Genomic DNA, 26,337 nt, shown 5'->3' with positions numbered 1-26,337 from the left:
GGCAGCTTTTCACTCTAACCTAAATGATAAATAAAAAATGTAATAAAAGTAAGATCTTTTTGTCAAAAGAAAACGAAAATAATAAAAAGAAGTGATAAATTGAAGAAAACAAAAGAAATAAACATTGTTTAAACAAATTGTTTTGTGTTATTTCTATTCATATCGGAATATTTAACCTCCATCATTTCAGTGCAAAAAATAAACAAAATGTAAATACGAAAAAGAAATAAAAAATTTTACTTTTTGTATTTGAATTGTGTTTTAAAAATTATTTATTCTCCTTTTTTTGTTCGTGTATTTCTTGCCGTTCAATGTTAAATGTAATCGATTGAATTTATTTTCAAAACGAAATCGGTAAAATAGACGAGACAAAGAGAGAGCGTTTCGACGTTTTATATGAAAATGGCGCAACCGCCGCCAGATCAAAATTTTTATCATCCACACCCGCATCCTCATGCACATCCCCATCCACAGTTGCAATTGCCACCACAGTTTCGGAATCCTTTTGATTTGGTATGTATCCATTAAATAATATTGAATTTAAATAACAGATTGGAACTTCTACAATATTATTTAGATCATTGTTATAAACATAAAACTATGTAATGATAATTATAAATATGTATAGGATTATTTTTTTAATATAAGTTCGACTTACACCTTGATTTTTTTATGAATATCACTCAAACAATATTTTAATTGGGATTTTTAGAAAACAATATGCTTTCAAGATACTAAATCAGGCCATAAGAAATCAAATCAATACTAATGTTTAAAATTGTTACAGTAGTTAAAGTAGTATGTTGTGATATTTGTTACATGTGCTGTAAATTTAAATTGAATTTTGGAAAGTGGACTTAGGTAATTATAAATCGATGCATTTTTAATTTTAAACCACGATTTACTAATTTATTAATTTTATACTGAATTACACTATGCGACAAAAATAAATGCCTGTAAGTAACACTATTTTTCTGAAAGGTGGATCCGAATAGAACAAGAATATGGTTTTGAAGTTTCCCAAACATCCCCAAAACCTTGAGATACGGGTAAAAATCGGCCTTTCGTACCTTTAAACACTTATAATGAAGTAACAGTAACTTGTTGAATCTTAATCGATTTTAAGTTTCTCAACTGATTTTAAAAGCAGAATCTGAGGCCTTTATAAAGACATGCATAATGTTTAAGTAACGTGGAAAAATATGTGTGCATTTCATCGGGAAATATATTTTTGATTTTAGTTTTGCACCGTTTTCCAAGTTTGGTGATGTTTTTACGAAGTATTTTATATAGGAACAGTACTATTTCTAAATGCATTACAAAACTATGTCTGTTCATGAGTAAAACACAACTTTTTTTAAAAAATCCATTAGAAATTGACGAAGTTATTGATCTTTTGCTTAATACAAAATTGTTCAAAATCGGATTTTCTGAAAGATTATGGGGGATAGGATTAAATATGAAGGAGGGTTTGCATCGGGACTAGGGTAAACTAAGGCCGTATTATTTAAAAATCAGCAGTGTTACTACGGATTAAAGCAAAGTCATTTATAAGGATTTTTGTATTGATCGGATCTTATTTGACGCTCCTTCAGAAATTGACTTTAATTCCATAATTCTTCCACCAAACTTTATGAGGATCGGTACATATTTAATACTATCCCCCATCATCTGTGACCCAAGGACGAAGCCTATTGAAAATGGTTAAAATCGTTCCATTATTTCACCTAGCCCCCATACAACAGAACCCTCCGAAAAGGGCTTCTGAGCTCATAATTTTGTTAAATAAACCTGAATATTGATGAAAAGCCGCACAACTAAGTTTTATACAAGCCTTGATGACTTTGCCAAATTTCATAGTGATCGGGCCTCATTTGACCCTAGCTCCCATACAAAGTCCCCTTCAGAAAATTACTTGAATTTCCAAAATTAACTTATAAACACAAATATCGCGATGAAATTCAGCACAATAAAATATTATGTAAATATAAATATACAAATTTACAAAATTTTATCGGGCTTGGTCCATATTTGCCCCTAGCCCCCCTATAAAGCCTCTTTCAGAAAATTAGTTTTTCATCCATAAATTGCTTAAATGTATCGGAACAAGATAATAGAAGATAAATGTTTTATTATGAAAAATAAATCACATCTAATATTCATAACTGGTGGTCGGTCACGCCCGATTACACTTTCTTACTTGTTTTAAAATAGCGTTTTACTTATGAACAGACTTCATGTCCTAATGCATTAATAAATAGAACAGTTCCTATATAAAATACTTCATGAAAACATTTCGAAACTTATAAAACGGTGCTAAACTAAAATCAAAAATATGGTTGCGATGAAATGCACAATTATTTCTCTAGGTTACTTAAACATCATGCATGTCTTTATTAAGCCCTCAGATTCCGCTTTAAAAATCCGTTGAAAAACTTAAAATCGGTTAAGATTCAATAAGAGATTATAAGTGCTTAAAGTTATGAAAACCCAGTTTTTACCCGTATCTCAAGGTTTTGGGGGGTGTTTGGGAAATTTCAAAACCAGATTCTTGTTCTACTACGATCTATCTTTTAGAAAAATAGTATCACTTCCAAGGTATTCTAATTTTCGTTTATTTTGTCTCACTGTGTTATCTATAAATATGATCATCCGGAAAGTTTCCAGAAAAGGGCTTATATCAATTACACAGCCATAAAAAATTAAGATATCCTGTCCTAAATTAAAATAAGATTTTGGTCATATTAGAAACGTTATAACAGTGCGATAATATATTTGTTAAATAAAACATGTTATGTCTTGTGGATATATCGACTTTAAAAACTTTTTTGAGATATCCTTGACTCAAGGACATTTTTTAATATAATTATCCTTATCTTAAAACTATAATATATTAACAATAGCAATTTTAAACTACAAGACATAGGCTTTGATTAGCGACTTAAACTATTAAAATCGAAAAATAGTTAAGAAAATATACCCCGTCAAATTTAATACTAGTTGCAAAAAAAAATCTTAAAAAATATTAGAACATCGATAATAAAAGCTAAACCGTAACAAATTTGGAAATTTTGGAGAACTTTAAATTTTGTATGAATGTGAAGAATGTATGTACCGAATTTCGTAGAAATCGATGAGGTCATGTTCAAAACTCCAATTTTTGTATCGAAATTATACGAAATTGCCCTATAGTGTTTTTAACTATATTTTTTATATATGTCCCATAAAAAGTAGAATTTCACGTGAAGTTACTCCTATTTTAAAACTGCACCAATATTAGTCCTATTGTGTTTAGACACAACTTTTCAACAAGATCGATCAAGAACTCTCTGAGTTACAATGGGTCAAAGTTTGACATTTTTGTCAAACATGTGCTTCATCCTGTTCTTAGCAAAAATTTTTCCAAATAGTTTATATAGCTATTTCTTAAATCTTTCGGAAAAAATATTTGAAACAAGTAAGAATGTATAGTCTGGCATGGCCGACCATATGATACCCTACACCTGTGAGTATGTTAAAAATGTGGATTATTTTTCTGATAATAAAGTATTTTTCATTAATTGCGAAATATTTTAACAATTTGTTACCAAAAAAGTGATTTTCTGAAAGAGGGGTTATATGGGGGCAAAGGTATAAAAATTACTTTTATTTTGCAAAATTAAATTGTATCTGACATTTTTCAAAACGGACACTTTTAATTTTCTTTATTTTTGGCTCAAAAAAAGTTAGTTTTGTGGGACATCTATGAAAATAAATGTTTTGCAACCCAAGGCAAAGTATTCTAAATTTGTTAACGTATGATTTTTTTGGCCAATTGGCCTGAAATTTTATTGTTTAAATAATAAAAAATTCTTAAAATTGGTTTAAAAATACGCCCGAAATATTTAATAACTCGAAAATTATAAGAAATACATAAAAAATTATAAGAAATGCCTGACCATTTTCCGTTGTATCTATTTTCTTTTTATAATATCTCTTTTCATCTGATATTGCACCAAGATTTTCAGGAAAAAATGTGAGTCCAAAAAATGAAGTTTTAGTGACGTATTTCATTTAAAATGTCGATATTCAGAGAGCAGTCCTTTAATTTTTACAGTTCTGACCTCTTTGTTTTTCCATAAAAAATGACAACCATCTGCTAATGCAAAACGTGCTCATCTTCTACTTTATTAAGCTTTATTCTAAATACTTCATCCTCCTAAAGGTCCCGTATTTGTGGCCTTACCTTTGTAGGGCCTCTTTGTTAATACTCCTTGCTAACTTTGGTACTTCTAGTGATAATTACCTTGATGTCGATTAATCGAATATTTGAATAATATATAGGCATGAAATGGGGTTTTAGTCCTACTATGACACATTGGTTTTATAAAAGTGTAATTAGACTAATTGTAGCTTATGCTTCAATAATCGAGTTGACTTCTCGACTTCTCGACAACGTCAAGCAAGGCTCTATAAAGGTTGCTAGATATTCCACCTATTGAAACATATGAGGCGGCACTTACAAACGGCTGGCCAAAAGCGGTTATAGGTCACGTCATCAATGTATACTGGAAACATTGGAAGACTATAAAAATCATTGGACATACCTGATCGCATACCAGACACAGAATATATCGGAAACTTTGAAACACTGAGTCCATATAGAATGTTTCGGTCAAGCGGAACATTTCTCATGAACACTGGTTTTAAAATTATTAGGAATTACGGCCAGGAAACTGTGTTTCAGTACATTAAAAGATAATACATTCAGTGGACAATATGCTGTTTTTTATCAACAAACGTTTTTCTTCCATGAAAAGCAGCGCACAACGGGCCCGATAGAGGCCTGTTTCTAATACATTAATAAATAGTACGATTTCTTATATAAAACAGTTTGTAAAAACGTCTGCAAAACAGGTTAGTAAAACATCATATATATCATTATAAAGGCCTCACCTTTCACTTCCGTTGAGAAATTTAAAATAGGTTGAGATTAAACCAAGTTACTGATTTATAAGTGTATTAATATACGAAAACCGATTTTTACCCGTATCTTAGGATTTTGAAGGTGTTTGACAAATTTTATTTATATTTTATTAACTTATTCGAATAAAAACTTTTATTCGTTATAGTAATAATAATTTTTAAAATTTAATCGACTATATTATTCGAATAATTTTAGACACGAATAATTGACAACCCTAATAACCACTAATCAAATATCAATATTTCAAGAAAATATGTTGCTTTTTCTTACGTTTAAAAACCCATTTCATCTGATAAAAAACTACTTTCGGAGCAGATTTCAAAAAAAGTAAGCAAGTTGTTCATTATTTATATCATTCATATGTAGAGAACAAAATGTACTGCCCCATGCTTCATATATGTAACACCTTAATTACCCTCTTTATAAATCTCCGTAAGAACGTGGTATATGTTTATAAACAATTATTTAGGTAAAAAACTTTGATTACTTCTTTATAAGTTTACGTAAGAAACTTTTAAAAACTGACTACATAGAAGTTATTAACATTCTAAGTCTTAATTTCTCGATAAATATGAGTTTTTGCAGGTTTACAAAATATACACTTTATAAAATAACACAATATTAAAATCCTATAGGTAAAAATTACTCAAATTCGATTTCTAATCATTAAAAACATGTTATGTTAAAAAAGTAACTTTGCACTTTCCATTTCTGTGCATTTCGTGTGCAAATTCTAATTAAGTTGCGTTACGTATGTATATGTAGGTTAGGTTAGGTTGATAAAAAGATGTATGCTACATCAAATCCGAAGAAATACACCTAGGACACTATCGGGCCTGTTGTGCGCTCCTTTTCATGAAAAAAATTTTCACTGAATGTATTATTTTTCAATTTTCAGAAACTCAGTTTCCCTGACATAATTCCTAGGAATCTTCCAATCAGTGTTAGTCAGGATGTTATTTCCGAAATAAAATTACTTCCAAGATACTTGGATCTAATTTCGAATGCCTGACTGTGGCAAAGAAAGTGCTCCAGAGCTTCACTGTCCTCTCTACTTGCTCTACATTCGTCTGAATCCCCACGTCCAATTTTGCATAAATGTGCTCGCAATCCTGTGTGTCGACTCAGAATACGTACCATCATACTAACTTCGGACTTTCTCATTTTGAGGAGATTTCTCGTCTTGCTCTCCTCAGAGTCACCCAATAGGACCTTTGTGGTTCTACCCACCGTTTCATTATTCCAAGAGGATGTTAACCTTACCTCTGGGAGAATATTCAGTTAAAGCTTTCTTACAATCCAATACGGTCTTAGATTTATTTATATCACCCTAATTGCCTTCTGCCTGTTGGTAAATATATTAAGGGCTGTGGGCGCCATATTTATGCTAATCCAATTTAAGTATTCCGTTATTGCTCGGACTTCTGCCTGGATGCTTGTGTTATGATTAGGTAAACGGTGGTATATTTCTGTTTCTGGGTCTTCAATATAGAACCCCAGCTCCATTTTGTTCCCCTATTTAGAGCCATCCGTGTAACAACGGATTCCTACTAGTATTTGCTCTAATGTTCCGCTTGACTAAGACATTCTATCTGGGATTAGCGTTTCAAAGTTTCCGACATATTCTGAGTCTGGTATGCCATCAGGCACATCTGATGATTGTGTAAAACCTTCCAATGTGTCCAGTATACATTGACGACGTATCCTATAACCGCTTTTGGCCAGTTCGCCTAAAGTAAAGAGCCGTTTGGCTGTAAAAGCCGCCACATATCTTAAATATGTTTCAATGGGTTGAATATCTAGCAAAGTTTCCAGAGTTTTGGTTGAAGTAGTACACATGGCACCACTTATACCCAAGAAGCATGAACGCTGAACTCCCTGTAGTAGTTTGATATTACACTTTTTGCCCACCAGATTAATGAAGCATAAGCTAGAATTGGTCTAATTACACTTTTATAAAGCCATCTTGTCATAGTAGGACTAAGACCCCATTTCATGCCTATAGTTCTCCCACAAATCGCCCAGCTCCGATGTGCCTTGTTGATCATATGCTCTATGTGGTGTATCCATTTTAATTTCCGGTCAAGGATTACACCTAAGTACTTAACTTTGTCTGTCACTGGTATCTTCTTGCCCAGGAAGCAAGGTTCAGTATACATAGAAATTGAGGCCTCTTGGTTGAGCCCAGCTCAAGGCCGTATTCAGAGCCTCTTCAGCTCTTCTACGCGAAAGTATTACGACATCGTCTGCATCTCGCAGCTTATTCTTCTGTTGCTTAGCATGTAGTTGATCCAGTTACAGAGCACCCAGTCAACATAAAACTGGTCTAGGGATTGGATAGGAGTATAAGTGTGCATGTTATTGAAGGCGCCTTCGAAGTCAATGCATACCGCCAGTGTATACAGGATTCACCTATGTAGTGTTTGATTCTTTTTTGCCTTTGTTTGAATTCCATATGAGAGACAATTGTCCAATATTTTCCCGTTTTTACCCGTGTGTTTGAAAAGTTTCTAAAGATTAATATTTAATTGATATTATTTTAAGAAATTTTTCACTCATATTTAAAATTTTGATTGTGTAAATATCTTTTTTACAAATGAATGTAGAATGCCCTATTTTGACCGTTTTTACGCCCTGAAAGGTTGGCGGTCGCAAAAGTACTGTACTAATACATATGTATATTTAAACGTTTTAAGAGATAAAACACAAATATTTCCACGTTAGAATAAAAAATTAACATTATAGAAGAAAGTACTAATTTTACCCGTTTTCCCCCTTTTTGTGCATTTCTAGTCATAGCTTTATGTTTAATAATGTCAAAATTCAGAGTTTAGTCCCCCTAAAATTGCAAATTGCGTGACATGAGTTTTGGATAGGAATTTTTTATCTTCGATACGTCATTTACACTATCCACCCACGTATGTATATGTAACTGGTACTTTTAAACCTAGAAATATAAAATTAATCATGTAGAGCTAGAAATAAATGAGAATATATAAAAGGAAACTTTTTGGTACTTTTTCGTTCTTCAAAATATTGAACGTAGAATATTGAACCTAAAAAGGAAACATCAGCATACTGATTGAATTAAAATTTATAAAAGGGCAGTTTCACTTCATTCAAATCGTACTTTTTTGTTTTTTTGAATTATAATTCAGGCAAAAACTCGGTAATGGGTTGGACTTCCACAACCACTTACTTTTCAATGACTACTACTTACCGTCTGCATTAGTTAGAAGTACTTTAGTAATGACTTTCTTATAATCTGATATAGAAGTACTTTATTTTCGGCTTTGTCATTTTGTTTGCACATTTTATTTAATTGCGTTTTAAGAATTGTATTTTACAAAAAATAAAACAAAATTAGTTTTGTATGTGAAAACCATTATTTGACGCGAAATAAAATAGCTAAGAAGTGGTGCAGTGTGTAGAACATTTGACTAACAAACCGAAGTCCCTGGTTTGTATTCTAGCTGGTCAATTATGGACCGATCCTCGTCAAATTTTCTAGAACGATTTTAGTTTAGGCTAGTAATGAGCTTTAAAGCCAGGTCCCCTGGGGTAGGGTCAATTATGAACCGATCCTTATAAAATTTTACAAAGCTATTAAGGTTTATATAAAATATGTTCATGTCGAATTTCATCGCTATAGATGCTTCTGTTAGACAGTAATGAGCGTTAAAGTCTTTTTCTGAAGGGGACTTATATGGTGATAGAGTCAATTATGAACCGATCCTTATAAAATTTTACAAAGATATTAAGGCTGTATGTGCTTCTTTTAGTTAGTTATGAGCGTTAAAGTTTTTTCCTGAAGGGGTACTTATATGGGGGGTAGGGTTATGAGCGTTAAAGTCATTTTCTGAAGGGGACCTTATATGGGGGCTAGGCGAAATCGTGGACCGATATTGCCCATTTTCAATACCAAACCAACTGAATCAATATAATATGTCTATACCTAAGACGATCTATCCATGTCCGTCTGTCTGTCTGTTTAAAACACGATAGAGTCCAAACAGAGCAAGCTAGACAAAATTTTGAAATTGTGCCAAATTGGTTTTAGTTGAAGCAGTTTGTTTGGTATTGAAAATGGGTAATATCGGTCCACGATTTCACCTGAAATTCGACATAACTAAAATCTCACCGCCTAATTTTATATTTATCGGACCCCATGTAAATCCCCTTCATAAAATTAATCTAACACTCATAACTTGCTTCAAACTGCCAGTAAAGCAAAAAAAAAAAAAAAAACAAGTTTAATACCAACTTAAATCTCTCTGTCAAGTTTAATGACAATAGGCCCTACCCTACTCTCCACATAAGGTCTAAATAAGAAAATGACTTTAACGCGTATAACTAGCTTCAAACAGTCAGTAAAGTAACATAATTCGACATAAACAAGTTTTATTCAAGTTTAATGAGAATCTGACCCCATCAGAATATGCCTTTAACTCTTATAACTTGCTTTAAAATGTCAGTGTAGATATGAAATTGGGCATAAACAAGTTTTATGGAAATTTAAATATACCCGCATAATTTTATAAGGATCGGACCATAATTGACCCTACTCCCCATATAGGGGACCCTCATTACTTGCTACAAAGTTCCAACATAGCAACGAAACTCGACATATAAATATTTTATTGGAATTAAATTCTCTCTGCCAGATAAGTGATCACAATTGCAAGTCATTACCAAGGGTGAAACTAGTATTTATATAGAATACTAGCTATACCCTGTGTGCTTTGCTACCCTAAAAGCAATATAAATAAAAAACCTACTTACACATGGGAGATGCCACGCAAATTATTGCAAGTTCGCCAAGTTTCCACAATATACGACTTTTAATAGTTATTTAGTAAGTAGGCGTGGCACCTCGCCCACTTCAAATTTCGAAATATAAGGTAACCTATTTTTCCTTTCAGGCATACAGGAACACACTGAAAATTCCCAGAAAATCGGTTTAGCCATTTAGGCGGCTATAAACTTCAAACAAACATACATATATACATACAAACACACATTAATTTTTATATATATAGATTATAATTTAGAATGAGTAAATTGTAGAAACAAACAACAAGAGAATAGATTCATATAGTATAGGCCCATTTTCGAAATTGATAATCTCATAGTTTGAAGAACTAGTTTAATAGGATTCCGTTTTACATAGCAATATATAACATGAGGCCACATTTGGTCCCCCAGTTTTATGTCCGATTTAAAATTTTATGCATTATTGAATAAAAGACTATAACATTAGTTTTAATGAGACTAATTTATTTTTTGTTGTTTTTAAGATCTACAAACGAATTCTTATAAAACAGGCAGTAAAATTAAAAATAAAAAATATTTTTTTTTAATTTTTCAGAAAAAAAATTATGTAAATTTTTTTTAAATACATATACAGGAATTAAAAAGTAAAGCACAAAACATAATATATGCACTAAATGAGTAAAATAAGCTCTAAAAACTTGAAATATGCCTTAAATAAATAAGCTCTCAAAACTCGAAATATCCCTTAAATATACTAAAATAAAATCATGCAAAGTTATGCTCTTATGGCTAAAATATGCTGTAACAAATCTACGCCAAAATTCTTAAATTATACTTATTTATACTTTATTCAATAACCTTAATCATAATGTATTCGATTATTCAATAAAAATTGATTGACCATTGACTTATCTAATTCCACATTAGACACATTATAGCTCAAAACCACCATCATTTTATTTGCATACCACTATTTATTTGCATAGTCTTCAGAAATAAGTACATTTTTATAAGAGCTATTTTTAAACATAATCATTGTTAAAATTCCGATTTTTTCGTTTGTTTATTTAAGCTTTTTGACGAACGTACTGGTGCAATCAACTATAACTATACGACCATATATTCCAAATCAATTGCCAAAGCCAGGTAAGAGATTACAATAAATATTTCTAGTACTTAATTACTACAATTTATTACAGATGATCTGTCCGACTCATTGGTTATGCGTCGACCTCGACGAACGAGGACAACATTTACTAGTGCTCAAATTGCTGAATTGGAACAACATTTTTTACAAGGCAGATATTTAACGTCATCTCGACTTGCTGAACTCTCAGCTAAACTAGCACTTGGCACAGCTCAAGTGAAAATTTGGTTTAAGAATCGTAGACGACGTCATAAAATTCAATCGGATCAACAGAAAGACTTTTCCTGTGATGGTATGCCACTATCGCCCACTGTATCGAATTCTGTGAAATCGGATTCAAATGGAAGTGCCAGTAGTTGCAGCAGTAGCGGATCATCAGCATCGTCTGCCGGACCACCGAGCTTGCAGTCATTGAGCTTGAATGGCAGTGGTGGATCGACACCAAATGCATTAACACCCTCTCCAACCCCGACGACACCGACCGCAAATCTCATGGAACACTATGGGGAGTCTGCCTTCAATCCCTACTATTACAATAATCATCATGCTTCTCATCCACCACACCATCATCATCAAGCTCATCATCATACACATGCCTCATTGACACATCCTTATGCCGCAGCCGGAACACAATACTATCCTCCTCCACCTCCACCTGGCAGCTTGCAACATCACCAGCATCAACATCAGCAGCAGTATCACGCTCCCCATCCTCATCAATTTCAGATGCAGCACAAAGCACAATCGACATCGATTAAAGATGATCCCGATTACAACTTCAATAATCCGTACTACATGAGAATGCCAACATCGTTAGCTGGTAACGCCGCTGCAACAGCTGTGCAGCCATCATCAGCAATGTCTCCAAACTCTGAAGTCTATGAACCTTTAACACCAAAAAATGACGAAAATTCTAGTCTATGTAATGGCGTGGGCGGTGGCGATGCGCCTGAAGATTTGAATGAAACTAAAACAAAATTACGTGTGAGTTATGAACGTTTTTACATTTTGTTTATTGTAGAATTTAATCCGTCTGTCCGTTCCCTTATAAACACTAGTATTACGATGAAATTTGGCTAACTTACTTTATATAAAAACATAAAAAGACAAACCTCATTAAAAATTTATCCGATATCATAACTAAGTAATGAGTTATTTACGATTAATAAATTTTCAGAAAAGGGTTTTATTTCTCAAAATAATTTTCATAAATATAAAACATATTGGAGTAAAATTATATTATGATTTCATTATTAATTCATTAGTTAGAATTAACTCCTGACGCTCAAATCCGTTGTCATTTTGATGACGTGACAAGTTAAAGTGCTATATTCGGCTATGCCGAATCTTAAGTACCCTCCACCAGCAAGCTACTATTTATTAGAACCCATTTAACTATTTAGTTTTTAGATAACTCGGCATAAGTTTTGTTTCCGTAGTGAGGGTACTATCATTTAGTAATTTTTTTATGCATATATGGAACTTATTTTGATTAGGTCGGACAAAATTTATTTTAAGTGATTTTCGGATATGGACTTTTGTTGTTGGCCTATAAGGGAGCTTTGACTATTAATGGACCGATCCGGAAAAATTCCGTATACTGATTTATATATACACAAAAATCGAGATAGTCTGAAATTTTTACAAATAATTGTTGACGTTGTGAACCGATTTTGCTGACTTTCAATACCAAACTGCTTAGGACAATAGTTAATATTTTTGGTGAATTTGGTTTATTTCTTTTGTTTAGTTTTAACATGAGTGCGTTTTAGGCAGACGGGCAGACAGACGGACATAGCTAAATCAACTCAGAATTTGATAAGGAACCGGAATATACTTTGTTGGGTCTCAGATGAATATTTCTTGGTGTTACACACGGAATAACAAACTTATATATACCCACTATCACTACTGATGCATCAGTATAATAAATAAATCAGTATAATAAATCGAACGCAGAGTATGTTGTTCTAAAGCGTCAATTGACTTCCTCCTAAGACATGACAATATTTAGAAAACCTGGCCACTTAGCTAATTTTGCGGCTAGTGGTAACCCGAGATTTCTAATTCTGGGCTGCCAGTTCTAACTGTGGGGTTTAAAAGATTAATGATTACAACAATAATCATAATTAGTATAAAAGAATAGATTCGGCATTATTACTTCATATCGTCTAAATCATCTATCTATATATGTACATACATACATATATAAAAATTAATGTGTTTTTGTTTCGTTTATCTTGGAAACTTTTACAGTAATAATCTTAAAATATTGCACGAATAACTTTAACATCCATGTAACAATCCATTAGGGGAGCCGCACCTCCCATATTAATTAAATACAAAAAATCGTTTATCTGGGAAACTAATAGAACTAAATTCTTAAAATTTTGCGCGAAGAACTATTCATCTGAACATTTTGGAGAAAAAAAGACGGATTTTCATCTGGGTGGAAAATTAAATTCCATATTTCATTTGCTTTTGAACATACATATGTATGTATGTCGATGTGGATATTTGGGTTATTTTTTAATGATAGAGGACATACAAGACACATATTGGACTTCAACTCCACGGTTTTCTAGATCCTTTTTTTCCAGTATTGCGATTTTGAAAATTGCTTATTTTTGGCTCACCTAATATTGCGGAAAAAATTTATTTTGTATGTAGTTCGATTCGTATTTGGAAATCTCCCTCCTAGAATTTTTCGAAAATTACTCTATTTTTGGCTGTTTTCCTACTTATTCGTCGTTTAATATTTAATAAAAAATAAATAATAACAAATTTTTAAATCCCAGCATTTTATTCATAAAATCCCGGTTTTCCGTGTTTTGAAACCCCTTGAAATCCGGTGTTTTACGTGAGTATATAAAACTGCAATATATTTCAATTCAAATAAAAATGCCCCGTCAACCCCGTTGTTTCCCCCAAAAAGATGAGTTGGTTTAACATTCACAAAAGGTACCAAAATATATAGTGCCTAAACATTTCCTTTCTTAAGTCACCAAAAGCGGAGGAAATGACAGAGAATGTCGTTTAATTTACCTTTTCTTTATTGCAACCTATAAAGAAGTCATTACATGAAGAAAGTTTAATCCTCTAGGGATTTCATGGCTGCTTTGTTATCAGTGGATTTCCTTAATATATATCCCATAATATGCCCCCCGGGGGCATGTTACCTCGATGAAAGAACCCATCTTGATGTGATTGCAATCCCGGGGAAAAGAGGAGGAGGACCTCTAGTCTGGCGGGTCTATAAACTGGTGATGATCAAAAGTATTCCTTGGAATGAAATGCCGAGGATACATTTGAAATGGGGTCGAACCTGCGTTCCACATGATCTGATACTACGAATGGCCAGTTGCCCGCAGGACTTTGTCCTGACTGTTCGGTTGGTTGAGGTTCCTTCGGGATTCACCAAGTGCACGGTGAAATCTATAATTCGGGATAAGTTCGGCACTGTTGTCGAAGTCAACAGATACCTCACAAAGGTGGTGTTAAGTGTAAGTGATACGGGCGGTGAAGATCCGTATAGTGAGTGTGTCGGATGAATGAAAAGTGTGCTCGGTTGAATGGTGATGGATGAAAGATACCTTATACAAGTGATACCATTGAATTTTCTTTCCTTGTCCAGGTATACTGACAGAAAACTCTGTTTATATATTTCGAGTACTTGAGCAAAGTGCTTTTACATGGACCGGCAAACCCATGTACAAAAAAATAAGATACATAAAGGGGCGGTGGCGAGTCGTCAAAGAAGCTCATTCAGTGGATGAAAAAGGCCATCGTGGAATAGCCCAACACGGCAGGAGTTCACGTAGAGAACTTCAACATAATACGGTTCCCATGGTGCATGTTTCCTTGATGATCTTCACATTTCCGGTTTTAGTTGAACTTTAGTATAAAATGAAGTGTTATAACATGTTATTTTTAGTTTCTTTTGTAATGTGTTATATTTCTAGTTTTTAGTTTAGAACTAATATTAGAAAATAATTTTTTAACTTTAATCTTGTCATAAAATGCCAAACTTTGGCCCCCGAAAACTTTTAAGTTTTAGTATTCACAAGTGTCCGTTTTTTTAATAGACGATTTAAAATTAAATTTAAAAGGTTGGCAATCGTTCCTAAACGTAAAAATAACGGTTCGGTAAAGGAATTTTAACGATAAAGGTAATTTCGAGAGTTGTAACGAAAAAAGTAGTATGATTGTTATTTTTCAAATGTTTTTTTTTAGACCCTTTGCCCAAGATTTGTCAAGCTTTTTCGGTATGTATTAGTATTCACTTGAAAATTTAATTTAAGTATCCGTTGAATGCAAAGCTAATATAAAAGTATTCGAAACCGGTTTTTAAAGTAAAAATACCGGGTTATTCGATATTCGAAAAATCAACATTTACAAAACACCGATTGTAGTAAAACGGTAAAAACCGGCAGGAAAACCGACCAGACCAACCTAATATCTACTCCTAAATATTCATATGAATATCAATGTTCATCATGAACAATTTGAAGACTGTAGAGGTTATAATTTTTCAGATATACGAATTTTAGTCATAAATTCATAAATTGAGATGCCACGACCTCTATTCCTAGTATGTCAATTTTTGTTCTAAACATTCATATTAAAACTAAAGTTAATCGTACAAAATTTGGTGGCTCTAGCTTTTAAAGTTTTTCAGATAGAAGAATTTCGGTTTTGAATTCATTGGGAGGTGTCACGCCCACTATTACCAGTTCACCAAATTTTTTCCAAAATGTGTATATGGGTGTCAAAATTTTCCGTGCAAAATTTAAGGATTCTAGCAATTGAATTTTCGTATATATGCGACTTTCAATACTTATTTTCAATGTGGTCGTGGCACATCGCCCATTCAAAATTTCAAAACAATAAGTGGAGTATAATATCTTCCAAACTTATAGGATATACTGTGAAAATTTGAAGATACTCGGTTTATTGGTTATCAGTTTATGGACCATAAATAAAAATACAAGCAAACACACAAATTTCAAAAGTTTTATTCATAAATTTATATATATCTATATATATTAGGGTGATCGACTCGATTTTTCAACCGGTTTTAAAACCGGTTTTTTCTGCTTTACCAGTGTCGGTTTTTTCTTAATGTTGATTTTTCGAATATCGAATAACCCGGTTTTTTCACTTTTTAAAAACCGGTTTCGAATACTTTTATTTGCATTGTATTCAAAGATTATTTAAATGAATTTTTTAAGTAAATAATAATACAGCTAAATTTTAAAATTAGTTGAGTCGAGGAACTAGCGTATATTTTTCTAAAGCTCCTTTGGTTAAACTTTTTTGATTTTCCTAATTAAATAAAAAAATTTATTTGTAAAATTGATAACTGTTTGATAAAATTTTATCAATCTTAAGATTATATTCAATTTACAATAATTAATTTACGGCTGAAATTTTATGGATGTGTTGTCCTACACAGGGCTTTTGAAATAAGCTAGGATTACATAGTACCTTATGTTTAACAGAAGTGTCCCACTTTTTTCCTAATTTTTTTATATTAATGAAATAATGTAAATCAGACGACTAGATCTATAGTTATAATCTTTTAAACTGTTAAAAATCATTTCTGGCCATGTTTTATTAATCAAATTTAAACATAAACATTAGGTTAGGTAGGCAGGTCGTCCTCGCGATGTCATCACTGGGGACACACTTGGGTCCAGAATTTTGATCCCTTTGTGATACCTGAAACGAGAGAGAACGGTCGGCGTATTAGTACACTTCAACCTAATCACTCTGGTTTCCACCGAACCAGTTTGTCGCACGAATATAGGAATCTATCTTTCGGATATCAACCTCCGATAGATCCGCTAAGTCATGCAGAAAATAGCTACCTAGCAGACCCACTCTGTGATCAGCTAGGGCAGGACAATGACAGAGGAAGTGAGTTATACTCTCTTCTTCCTCTTCATCCTGGCAGCTCCTGCAGAAGTCGTTACTGGGTAAGTTCAGTCTTCTTGCATGGAGTCCGAAAGGCCAGTGGCCAGTTACCACTGCCGTTAAGTTCCGTAGATTAACTCTCGGAATGTAGAAAAGGGCTTGGGATCTTTGTGGGTCGTAAGATGGCCACATGATCCTTGCCTGTCTACAGGTGGCTTCAGTCGACCATCTGCATTGCGCAAGCTCATATAGTTTTTCACGTATCGAGCGTTTGCAGGTTGAAAGCGGTATACCGACAAAAGGGTCGGTATGCTCTCCTGCAAGCGAGGAGCCTAACTTGGCAAGAGAGTCCGCGATGGTATTACCAGGAATTTGCTGATGTCCTGGAATCCAATACAGTCCTATTGTGGAATGTTTCGCCATCTCGTTAAGGGATGCCCGGCATTCTAGGACTAAGTTTGACGTCGTGTAGACACCACTTAGAACCTTAAGGGCTGCCTGGCTGTCGGTATAAATTCGAATATTAACACCGTATATTCGATAAAACCTGAGCCAGTTTGCAGCCCGTTTAATGGCTGATAGTTCAGCCTGAAGGACGCTACATTGGTCAGGAAGCTTGAATGATACTTCCGTTCCCGAATGTGCTATGTAAAAGCCACCGCCTACACCATGGTTTGATTTTGAGCCATCAGTGAAAACCTTATACGATCCATCATGGAGGATTGTTTCCATCACATTTGGGTCGTCTCGGATATTCACCGAAAAGCTTCTATCAAAAGACGGTTTGGCGATGCAATAGTCGATATTGCCAGGAATTTCTCCTAGACAATTGAGGATGGTGGAGTGACCTGACTGAATCATATGCCACATACCAATTGTATTGAGTCTAATAGCCGCGTTGAGGGCAACCTCTTGGGCCATTAGATCAATAGGTAGCCATCCCATCATGACAAAGAGAGCCTTTGATGGGGTGGTGCGGAGAGCCCCCGTTATCAACAGAGCTGATGTGCGAAGGATTCCCTCAAAACGTTTGCGGTGTGAGTCCTTTTGTACAGACTTCCACCATACAAGTGCACCGTACAATAGTATGGGCTTGACTACCATGTCGAAGAGCCATTTGGTATTCTTGGGGTTTATGCCCCATGATTTGCCAATTGCTCTTTTACACGAGTATAAGGCCGCAGCCGCTTTTGATACTCTAGATTGAGTGTTCAAATGCCATGATAGTTTTGAATCTAGGATTACTCCCAGATATTTAGCACTATCCGATAACTTCAATTCTATCCCATTCAGTCGTGGGAGAGTGAAGGTGGGTATCTTGTACTTCTTAGTGAAGAGAACAAGTTCCGTTTTCGATGGATTAACACCAAGGCCACTGACGTTGCTCCATGTACTGAGTGTCCTGAGTGCAATCTCCATCCTTTGCGATAAAGTATCCAGATATTTGCCAGATACTACTACAGACACATCGTCTGCATATGCTATTACCTTAAATCCCATAGATCTAAGATCCATAAGAAGTGGGTTCAACGCTAGGTTCCACAGAAGTGGAGATAGGACTCCACCTTGTGGGGTACCGCGATTTGCCACTTTTGTGACATTTGCTGCTCCCATTTCGGAGATAATGATTCGCTGAGTCAGTAATCTCTTGATGAAAGCTGTTATTGGTTGGTTTATACCCAGACCAGTTAGGGCCGTTGTTATCGACCCAGGGTGAACATTGTTGAAAGCCCCCTCGATGTCCAAGAAGGCAACCAGTGTATATTCCCCTTGCGCTATTGTCTTTTCAATGTGACAAACTAGCGAATGTAATGCAGTCTCAACAGATTTTCCCTTCATGTAGGCATGTTGAGATGCTGATAAATGGTCAGGTTTGATATGTATTCTGAGATGCAGATCAATTATCCTTTCCAAAGTTTTGAGAAGAAAGGAGGATAGACTAATTGGTCTAAAATCCTTTGGCTTCGTGTGAGAGGTCTTTCCTCCTTTCGGAATGAAAACCACTGTGCACTTGGTCCAGGGTTCGGGTATATAAGACCATTTTAAACAGGCATCATATATCCGCGTTAGCCAAGGCATAAGATGGACAGCATTGTATTGCAAATCCGCAGGTATTATACCGTCAGGACCCGGTGATTTGTAGGGGTCGAAGCTGTTTATCGCCCAGTTGATTTTATCTTCATTTATGGATATTCCTGTATCAGCTGGGAGATCTGTAAACTGCATGTCAGTACCGTTTTCCGGAGATTGACAGCCTGGAAAGTGAGTGGCCATTAAAACTTCTAAGGTTTCTTGGCTACTGGTCGTCCAACTGCCACAAGGTTTCTGAATGAAACTTGGGACAGGAGGAGTAGATGATAAGATTTTGCGCAGACGACTGGTCTCAGAAGAACCTTCCACGCCGCTACAGAAGGTTTTCCAAGATTTGCGCTTTGCATTTCTTACCAGGTTCTTGAAACGATTAACCGAGGTCTTGTAAGAAATCCAGTTTCCTGTTTTCTTTGCCTCGTTAAACAGTCTGCGCGTCTCTTTTCGAGATTTCGCAATGTCCGCAGACCACCATGGGGGCCTGCATCTGCCTTTGTGCATATTCTGTTTACAAGACAGTGAAGTCGCGTGTTTGAAAGCTTGATTTATGGTTTCAACCGCGTTTTCTATGTCCGATCGGTTTTCGATGATCGGTACATCCTGGAGTGAACGTGAGATTAGCCCCATTTGCATTTCCCAATCTGTTCGTCTCCTGTTTATAAAGGGCTTTGGGGCCACTTTGTCAACTACGATTTCAAAATCGATGTACTGATGGTCAGAGAAAGAGCAGTCACTTGAGACTCTCCATCCCCTTATCCTATCATGATGCATAGAACTAACCAGCGTAATGTCGAGAACTTCCCTTCTGTTTGAAACAATAAAGGTCGGTTCGGATCCTGTATTTAAAATATCAAGATTATTGCTTAGAATGAAGTTAAAGATTGACTCACCTCTAGCGTTTATGTCCGAGCTTCCCCAGACAGTGTGATGGGCATTGGCATCAGCCCCCATAATGATCGGCATGCTTTTCGAGTTTGCCATCTCTATGGATCTGCAGACCAGGTTGTTCGGTGGCTGGTCGCTGTGGTCGTGAGCCATGTACGCCGAGATAACCAATATAGCACCTACACTGGTCTCCCATATGGCTGCTACGGTGTCTTCATCACTGAAATCAGAAAGAATGAAGATGTTGAGACTGCTTTTGGCTACTATACAGGATCGAATCTTACCAGATCCTTTTGCGTACAATAGCTTAAAGCTTTTCATGCCTAGTCCACTCACCCTTTCTTGGTGAATCCAGGGTTCCTGGACTAGGGCGAGCTCCTCCCCACTTACACCCATTCGGAGGAGCAGTGCAGCCGAGGCTGCTTTGGAGTGGTGGAGATTAATTTGGGTTACTCTCACCATCTCCTTTTTTGTCCTTACGCAACACTGTGACGTTGGCGTCCTCCTTGTCAGAGGCAAGGAGATCGTCCTCGTCAACTGACTCTTCCCCCTCCTTAACCAACTTAGAAGTTGATTGACTCAGCGAAAGGTCAGTCTCGTCGCAAGACATATCCGCAGCGGATTGGTCAGGATCGGGATCATCCTGTTCCAATAGTCCCTTGTCATCGCCTCGGTAGACACGGAGGAAGATCGACTCGAAGCCGTAGTAGACCTTCCCTTGTTTCTCGCGAAGCGGCGCCAAAGACTCCTGGTTCAGGATCACAACAATCCTTCTGGAGCTTCCTACAGGTTGAGAAACCCTGACGACCTTCCAATCTTGAGTTGGAAGATCCGGATTGCCAACCTGTAGAAGCTCCAGTATCGCTGCCTTTTTGTGTGGTTCCGCAGGAATTATGGCGGTGGATCTAGGCCTTCGTGGGATCTCGTCCACAGAGACCACTTCCAGCTTAGCACCTTCCCACGGATCCTTTATCAGCGACACAGCCTGCTTCAGGAGCAAAGCTGAGCGCTCGTTGGAACAGGCCATTAGCTTCACTCTGTTGTGAAACCAACCGCCGTCCACACACTGTGGGGGGGGACCAGGGTTCTGTTTAAGAACTTCCCAGAACACCCCCATCAGCTTTTTTCGCACTATGTCCCATCTGGATGGAGACATAGCGCCATCTATGTCACCCCTGTCGATGACAGCACGCGTGAATTGGTTCTCAACCACTTCACCGGAGGTCCTGTCATGCGGCTTGGGGGGCAACGGTTTCGGACGTTTTGTCCCGGGCTGCTGGCCCTGAAGATTAGTCTCCTCCTCAGAACGTTGCCGTTTAGGCGCGTCCTTAGACGTGAGGGGGGGACTCTTCTCCAGAACGGCCAATTTTCCCTTAGCCCATTCTAGAGAGGACTTGTCCTCTTTACTTAGCGACTCAACTGGCTTGCCAGCTAAGCGCGCTAGAATTTTGGCGGCGGAGCGCCGTTGTAGGAAGGCCCTTCTTGCTGGTGTTACGTGCCTGGGGGTCTTACTATTCGCCGTGTTGGCATTGGGAGATGCCGTTTGAGAACCCGAAATCTTGTTCGCAGTTCCCTCGTGCATAACCGGCACTGGGGTTGCTACCTTGGTTTTGGTGGCCTTAGTAGTCCCCGAAACAGGGGGTTTTATCGGCATTTTGCCAATACGGACCTGAGCTGCCTTTGAGGTACTTGGGGTGACGTCCAGAGGTGCCTCGCTGCTTATTTTGCTGCATCCAGCTTTGGAGCCAGATGCTGTTATTGTTTTGCGACTGCAGGATCCAGGCTTCCCTAAATCCGCAGACGCTTTTGTTTTGGGTTTGGCGCCGGTAGCATTCAGACTAGCCCGACCCGGTGTCTCCGCCGGACTAACCTGGGTGGCAGTAGCACTCGACTCTCCACAGCCTGTCGCCTTCGCCGTGGGGGTAGGGTCTCCGGAGATTATTAGGCCCCTTACCGGATACGCGGGGCACGGTTTCTTGTCGGACATTGGACATTAAAAACGGTGTGCATTTTATACTTGCTGCCAAGTATATGATTCTGCATATGATGTGCTTGCAAGACCACCAAGCCGCCCAATGTGGGAACAGACGCTGGTGGATTTAGACGGACCGTCGTGGAGTTTAGGGATCTAAGGATCCCGAACGGACTGTACTGTCAAAAGATACACATCCGAAGGATGAGTAGAGATCTTTTGACAAGTACTTGGACTGGTAGCCGCCCCATCGGGGAGAAACAGACGCTACCAGTCGTGGGAAGGGTAGTTCTTAGTATGTGCTCGTCATGAGCCCCTCTGGCATGGGTAGCCCTACCAGCACGGCCTGCATGGGTCATCACACATAAGCCTTCGCATCGCGTCAAGATGACTACCCGTCGCGAAGGAACATAAACATTAAGTTTTTCAAATTAAAATATTTTTTTTTTTATTTATAATGAAAAACCGGTTAACCGGTTTTTTCTGAATTTGAAAAATATCAACCGGTTTTTTTTAAATGTCAACTATTCGAACTATTCGAAAACCGGTTTTTGGAAAATGTCGAATAATCGATCACCCTAATATATATATACATATATATATAAAAATGAATGTGTGTTTGTTTGTATGTTTGAACGTTATAGACTACTAAACGGCTGAACCGATTTTCTTGAAATTTTCACAGCGTATTCCTGCATGTCTGGAATAGGTAATAGGCTACTTTTTATTTCGAAATTTAAAGTGGGTGATGAGCCACGCCCACATTAAAAAAATATAAAATCCGTATAGTTGAGATAATATAACAGTTAGAGTCCTCAAATTTTGTCGGAGCCACTTTAGTGTCAATATGATCATTTAGGACAAAAAGTAGGCGGACTAGCATTAGGGGGCGTGGTAACTGCCATATAAATTAAATACAAAAATTCGTTTATCTGGGAAACTAATAGAACTAAATTCTTAAAATTTAGCACGAAGAACTTTAACATCCATTTAAACATTTTGGGTAATAAAACATGAGGGGAACGGCACCTCCCATATTAATTAAATACAAAAATTCGTTTATCTGGGAAACTAATAGAACTAAATTCTTAAAATTTTGCACCAAGAACTTTAATATTCATCTGAACATTTTAAGGAAAAAAGAGCGGACTTTCATATTGGGGGGGGGGGGGGGTGGTTTGGAGCCCCATATGAATAAAATAGAAAAATTCGTATATCTGAGAAACTATTAGAGCTAGAATCTTTAAATTTTACTTGAAGAACTTTGACATTCATCTGAACATTTAGAGTATAACGGACGTTATAAAAATGAAAGTGTGTTTGGATGTATGTATGTATGTATGTATGTATGTATGTATGTATGTATGTATGTATGTATGTATGTATGTATGTATGTATGTATGTATGTATGTATGTATGTATGTATGTATGTATGTATGTATGTATGTATGTATGTATGTATGTATGTATGTATGTATGTATGTATGTATGTATGTATGTATGTATGTATGTATGTATGTATGTATGTATGTATGTATGTATGTATGTATGTATGTATGTATGTATGTATGTATGTATGTATGTATGTATGTATGTATGTATGTATGTATGTATGTATGTATGTATGTATGTATCGTAATTATTCTTTGGAAACTATTATAGTTAGAATATTAAAATTTTGCACGAGTAACTTTAACATCCATGTAAACATCTTGGTAAATAAATTGGCGGACTACCCATGAGGGGAGCAGCACCTCCCATATTAATAAAATACAAAAATTGGTTTATCTGGGAAACTAATAGAACTAAATTCTTCAAATTTTGTACTAAGAACTTAAATATTCATCTGAACATTTTGGAGAAAAAAGAGCGGACTTCCGTCATGGTGGCTTGGAGCCCCCTTATAAATTAAATAGGAAAATTATTATATCTGAGAAACTATTAGAGCTAGAATCTTCAAATTTTAATTGAAGAACTTTGACATTCATGTGAACATTCAGAGAATAACGGGCGGACTTTCAATGGGGGGCTTGTCACCTCACATATGAAGTAAATACAAAATTTCGCTTATCTGGGAAACTAATAGAACAAGATTCTTCAAATATTGCAAGAAGAACTTTATTATACATATGAACATTTTGGAGAAAAAGAGGGCGGACTTTCATCTGGGGGCCGTGAGTTCCCATATGAATTAAACAGAAAAATTCGTATATCTGAGAAACTATTAGAGCTAGAATCTTCAAATTCTACATGAAGATCTTTGACATTAATGTGAACATTTAGAGAATAACAGGCGGACTTTCAATGGGGTCTTGGCACCCACTATATGAATTAAATACAAAATTTCGTATATCTGGGAAAATATTAGATTTTTTTTTAATTTGTCATCGATTACATTAAAATCTTAATTAACGTTCGGAAAAAAATTATCTCTGGAAAACATTATAGTTAGAATCTTCAAAATTATTAAGAAGATTTTTTATTTATATTGTTTTTAGGGTAGCAAAGCACACTGGGTATAGCTAGTTTATTAATATTTCTAGGGTATCTTGACTACTTGTTGCCCACGTGCCATCAATTTTCTGGATATAGGATGGAATTGTTATTATAATTTTTGTTCCCGACTTCTCCAGAATTGTCTTTTTGCCGCTCTTATAAGATTTTTAAACTAAATTGGGAGGATTAATTATTTGGTAAAGTTACCGTTACTTTTTGCTTCATTTAATAGCTTCCAAAGACTTTCCTACAGGATATGGTTCTGCTAAGACGTCAGTTTGTAACTCTACTGTGGAGTCTGAAGTGGATATATAGCAGATGTGGTTTGAAGGAGGGCGTATTACTTGCTCCCAATTTTGTGACGATCGGCCCACGTTTAACCCTATCTCCAATATAAACCGTCTTTTAGAAAATTAGTGTTTGATCCATACATTGCTTAAATACATCAGAATTAGAATTCAAAATAAATCTTTGTTACAAAAAATACTCATAACTAGTTTAGGGACCAATTATACTTTCCTACTTGTTCTTAATTGAATTAATATTTTTTAAGATGCTTGCTCACCCAAATTTCTTGTTGATTTCAGGTGCTTGTAACCAATAATGCCAATGGTAATGACGACACTTGTAGCAATGGTAATCCTATTGGCAGTGAGAGTTCTGGTACTCCTATTAACATTATGGAAGATTGTACTGGCGCATTTGCGAAATTTCAAAAAATGTCAACCGACACCAGCGATCCCAACTATCAGTGTACGATGGATACGCTTATGCACGCGTATAACAATCATCGTAATACATCAGCAAACACACAGCAATTTGCCACCTATTGCTTCAACTGATTTGATTTATTCAATCAGATGTATGGATGCGGAGTTGCTAACGTATCGTAAATCAATTGTAATGTACTAACCAACCAAATATGTTGTTCCTTGATTGTATAAAGTCAATATTATAAATTGTTATATAGATTTCCTTGTTTTTGCCAACATTATATTAAAATTTATTATTAATTACTTTAGTTTAAAATTTAAGTTCCTTATGTCAGACATTTTATCTCTTATCCTGTCTCTCTCTCTCTTTCTTAAAACTATTTCGAAGAATACTAAAATAGTAAAGCGAATCATATTTAAAATAATTTTATCAATTGCATTTTGTTTACAAAATAATCGATTTTTAATTTTAATTATAAGTTTTTTTGTAAGTTGTTTTAAGTATTTTAAATTTAGTTTAAGTTAGTAATTTAGTTCATAAAAACTACACTAATTTATATTCGTTGTTCATCTAGCAATGTTGCCAATTCCAGAGCCCATGACTTTGCAACATTGCATGAGATGAATGTATGGGCTCGAATATAGTTTACTGTAGTTTTCTATAGTTTTTAATTAGGTTCCTTTAGTTTTAAGTTTTAATCAATTTAATGTTCTATAAGATGTTCTCTTCCTGGCAGTCCGACCATATTTTGCAAAATAATTGAGAAATTCTTTAAACTGTTATACGATCGAAATGTAAAATGTTACTCTTATTAAAAACTTATTATCGTAAAGATCTGAAAATGGTTTTTAATCGTAGAGTAAACATGTAAACAATAAATATTCATTGCGAGTATTTTTTAAAATAAAAGAACTTTCTTTCAACACCTATTTCTCTTTTCAAAGAAAAGGGGCAAAATGAATTCTTTGTTCCCTTTTTGAAATCTTAAGAAAAACGAAGAGGGAACCTGTGAAGAATCCAAACTTTGTCATCTTAAGTGGTGTTAATTATTTTGAAATTATTGCTGGTTGTCACTTTCAATTGTAAAACATCTTGTATTAACATTAAAATAAATCTGATAATCGATTATTCTAAACAAAATGCATGGTAAAATCTATTTTAAATATGTTTTGCATTCTAATTATTAAAAGAAAAAAACTAGAAAACATAATTGACATTGTGATATATTAACATTTTTAGGAAAATCTTGTTTTATTTGAGTCTAAATTTACTATTTTCATTTATTCAAATATTTCGTAAACGAAATTGTTATTCATGATTTGTAAAATCGTTGTTGACAAAAAAGTTTAATAAATTTTCAAAAATCTTTTCGTTTGCAAA

At 35.4% G+C, this 26,337-nt stretch overlaps 1 protein-coding gene and 1 long non-coding RNA gene across 2 annotated transcripts; one reads left to right on the top strand and one right to left on the bottom strand.

The window, feature by feature from the left end:
* Positions 1-26,337, top strand: LOC119616222 (homeotic protein bicoid). The gene is given in 5 exon segments (XM_037972551.1): positions 1-513; positions 10,812-10,849; positions 10,851-10,885; positions 10,939-11,870; positions 24,831-26,337. Coding segments are annotated over 5 exon segments (1,377 nt in total). The 5' UTR covers positions 1-396; the 3' UTR covers positions 25,086-26,337.
* On the bottom strand, positions 16,526-20,641 carry LOC119616223. Its single transcript, XR_005232509.1, has 3 exons — positions 20,060-20,641; positions 19,781-19,995; positions 16,526-16,607 (listed from the first exon to the last, which is right to left on the bottom strand). It is a non-coding gene; the product is annotated as an uncharacterized LOC119616223 (long non-coding RNA).

The sequence above is a fragment of the Lucilia sericata genome, unplaced genomic scaffold, assembly GCF_015586225.1.
Source record: "Lucilia sericata isolate MDLA Ls3-8-SP2 unplaced genomic scaffold, ASM1558622v1 Contig000062F_arrow, whole genome shotgun sequence".
In the NCBI taxonomy this organism is placed as follows: domain Eukaryota; kingdom Metazoa; phylum Arthropoda; class Insecta; order Diptera; family Calliphoridae; genus Lucilia; species Lucilia sericata.
The sequence above is the reverse complement of the archived record's forward strand: the minus strand, read 5'-3'. Positions and strand labels throughout refer to the sequence as shown.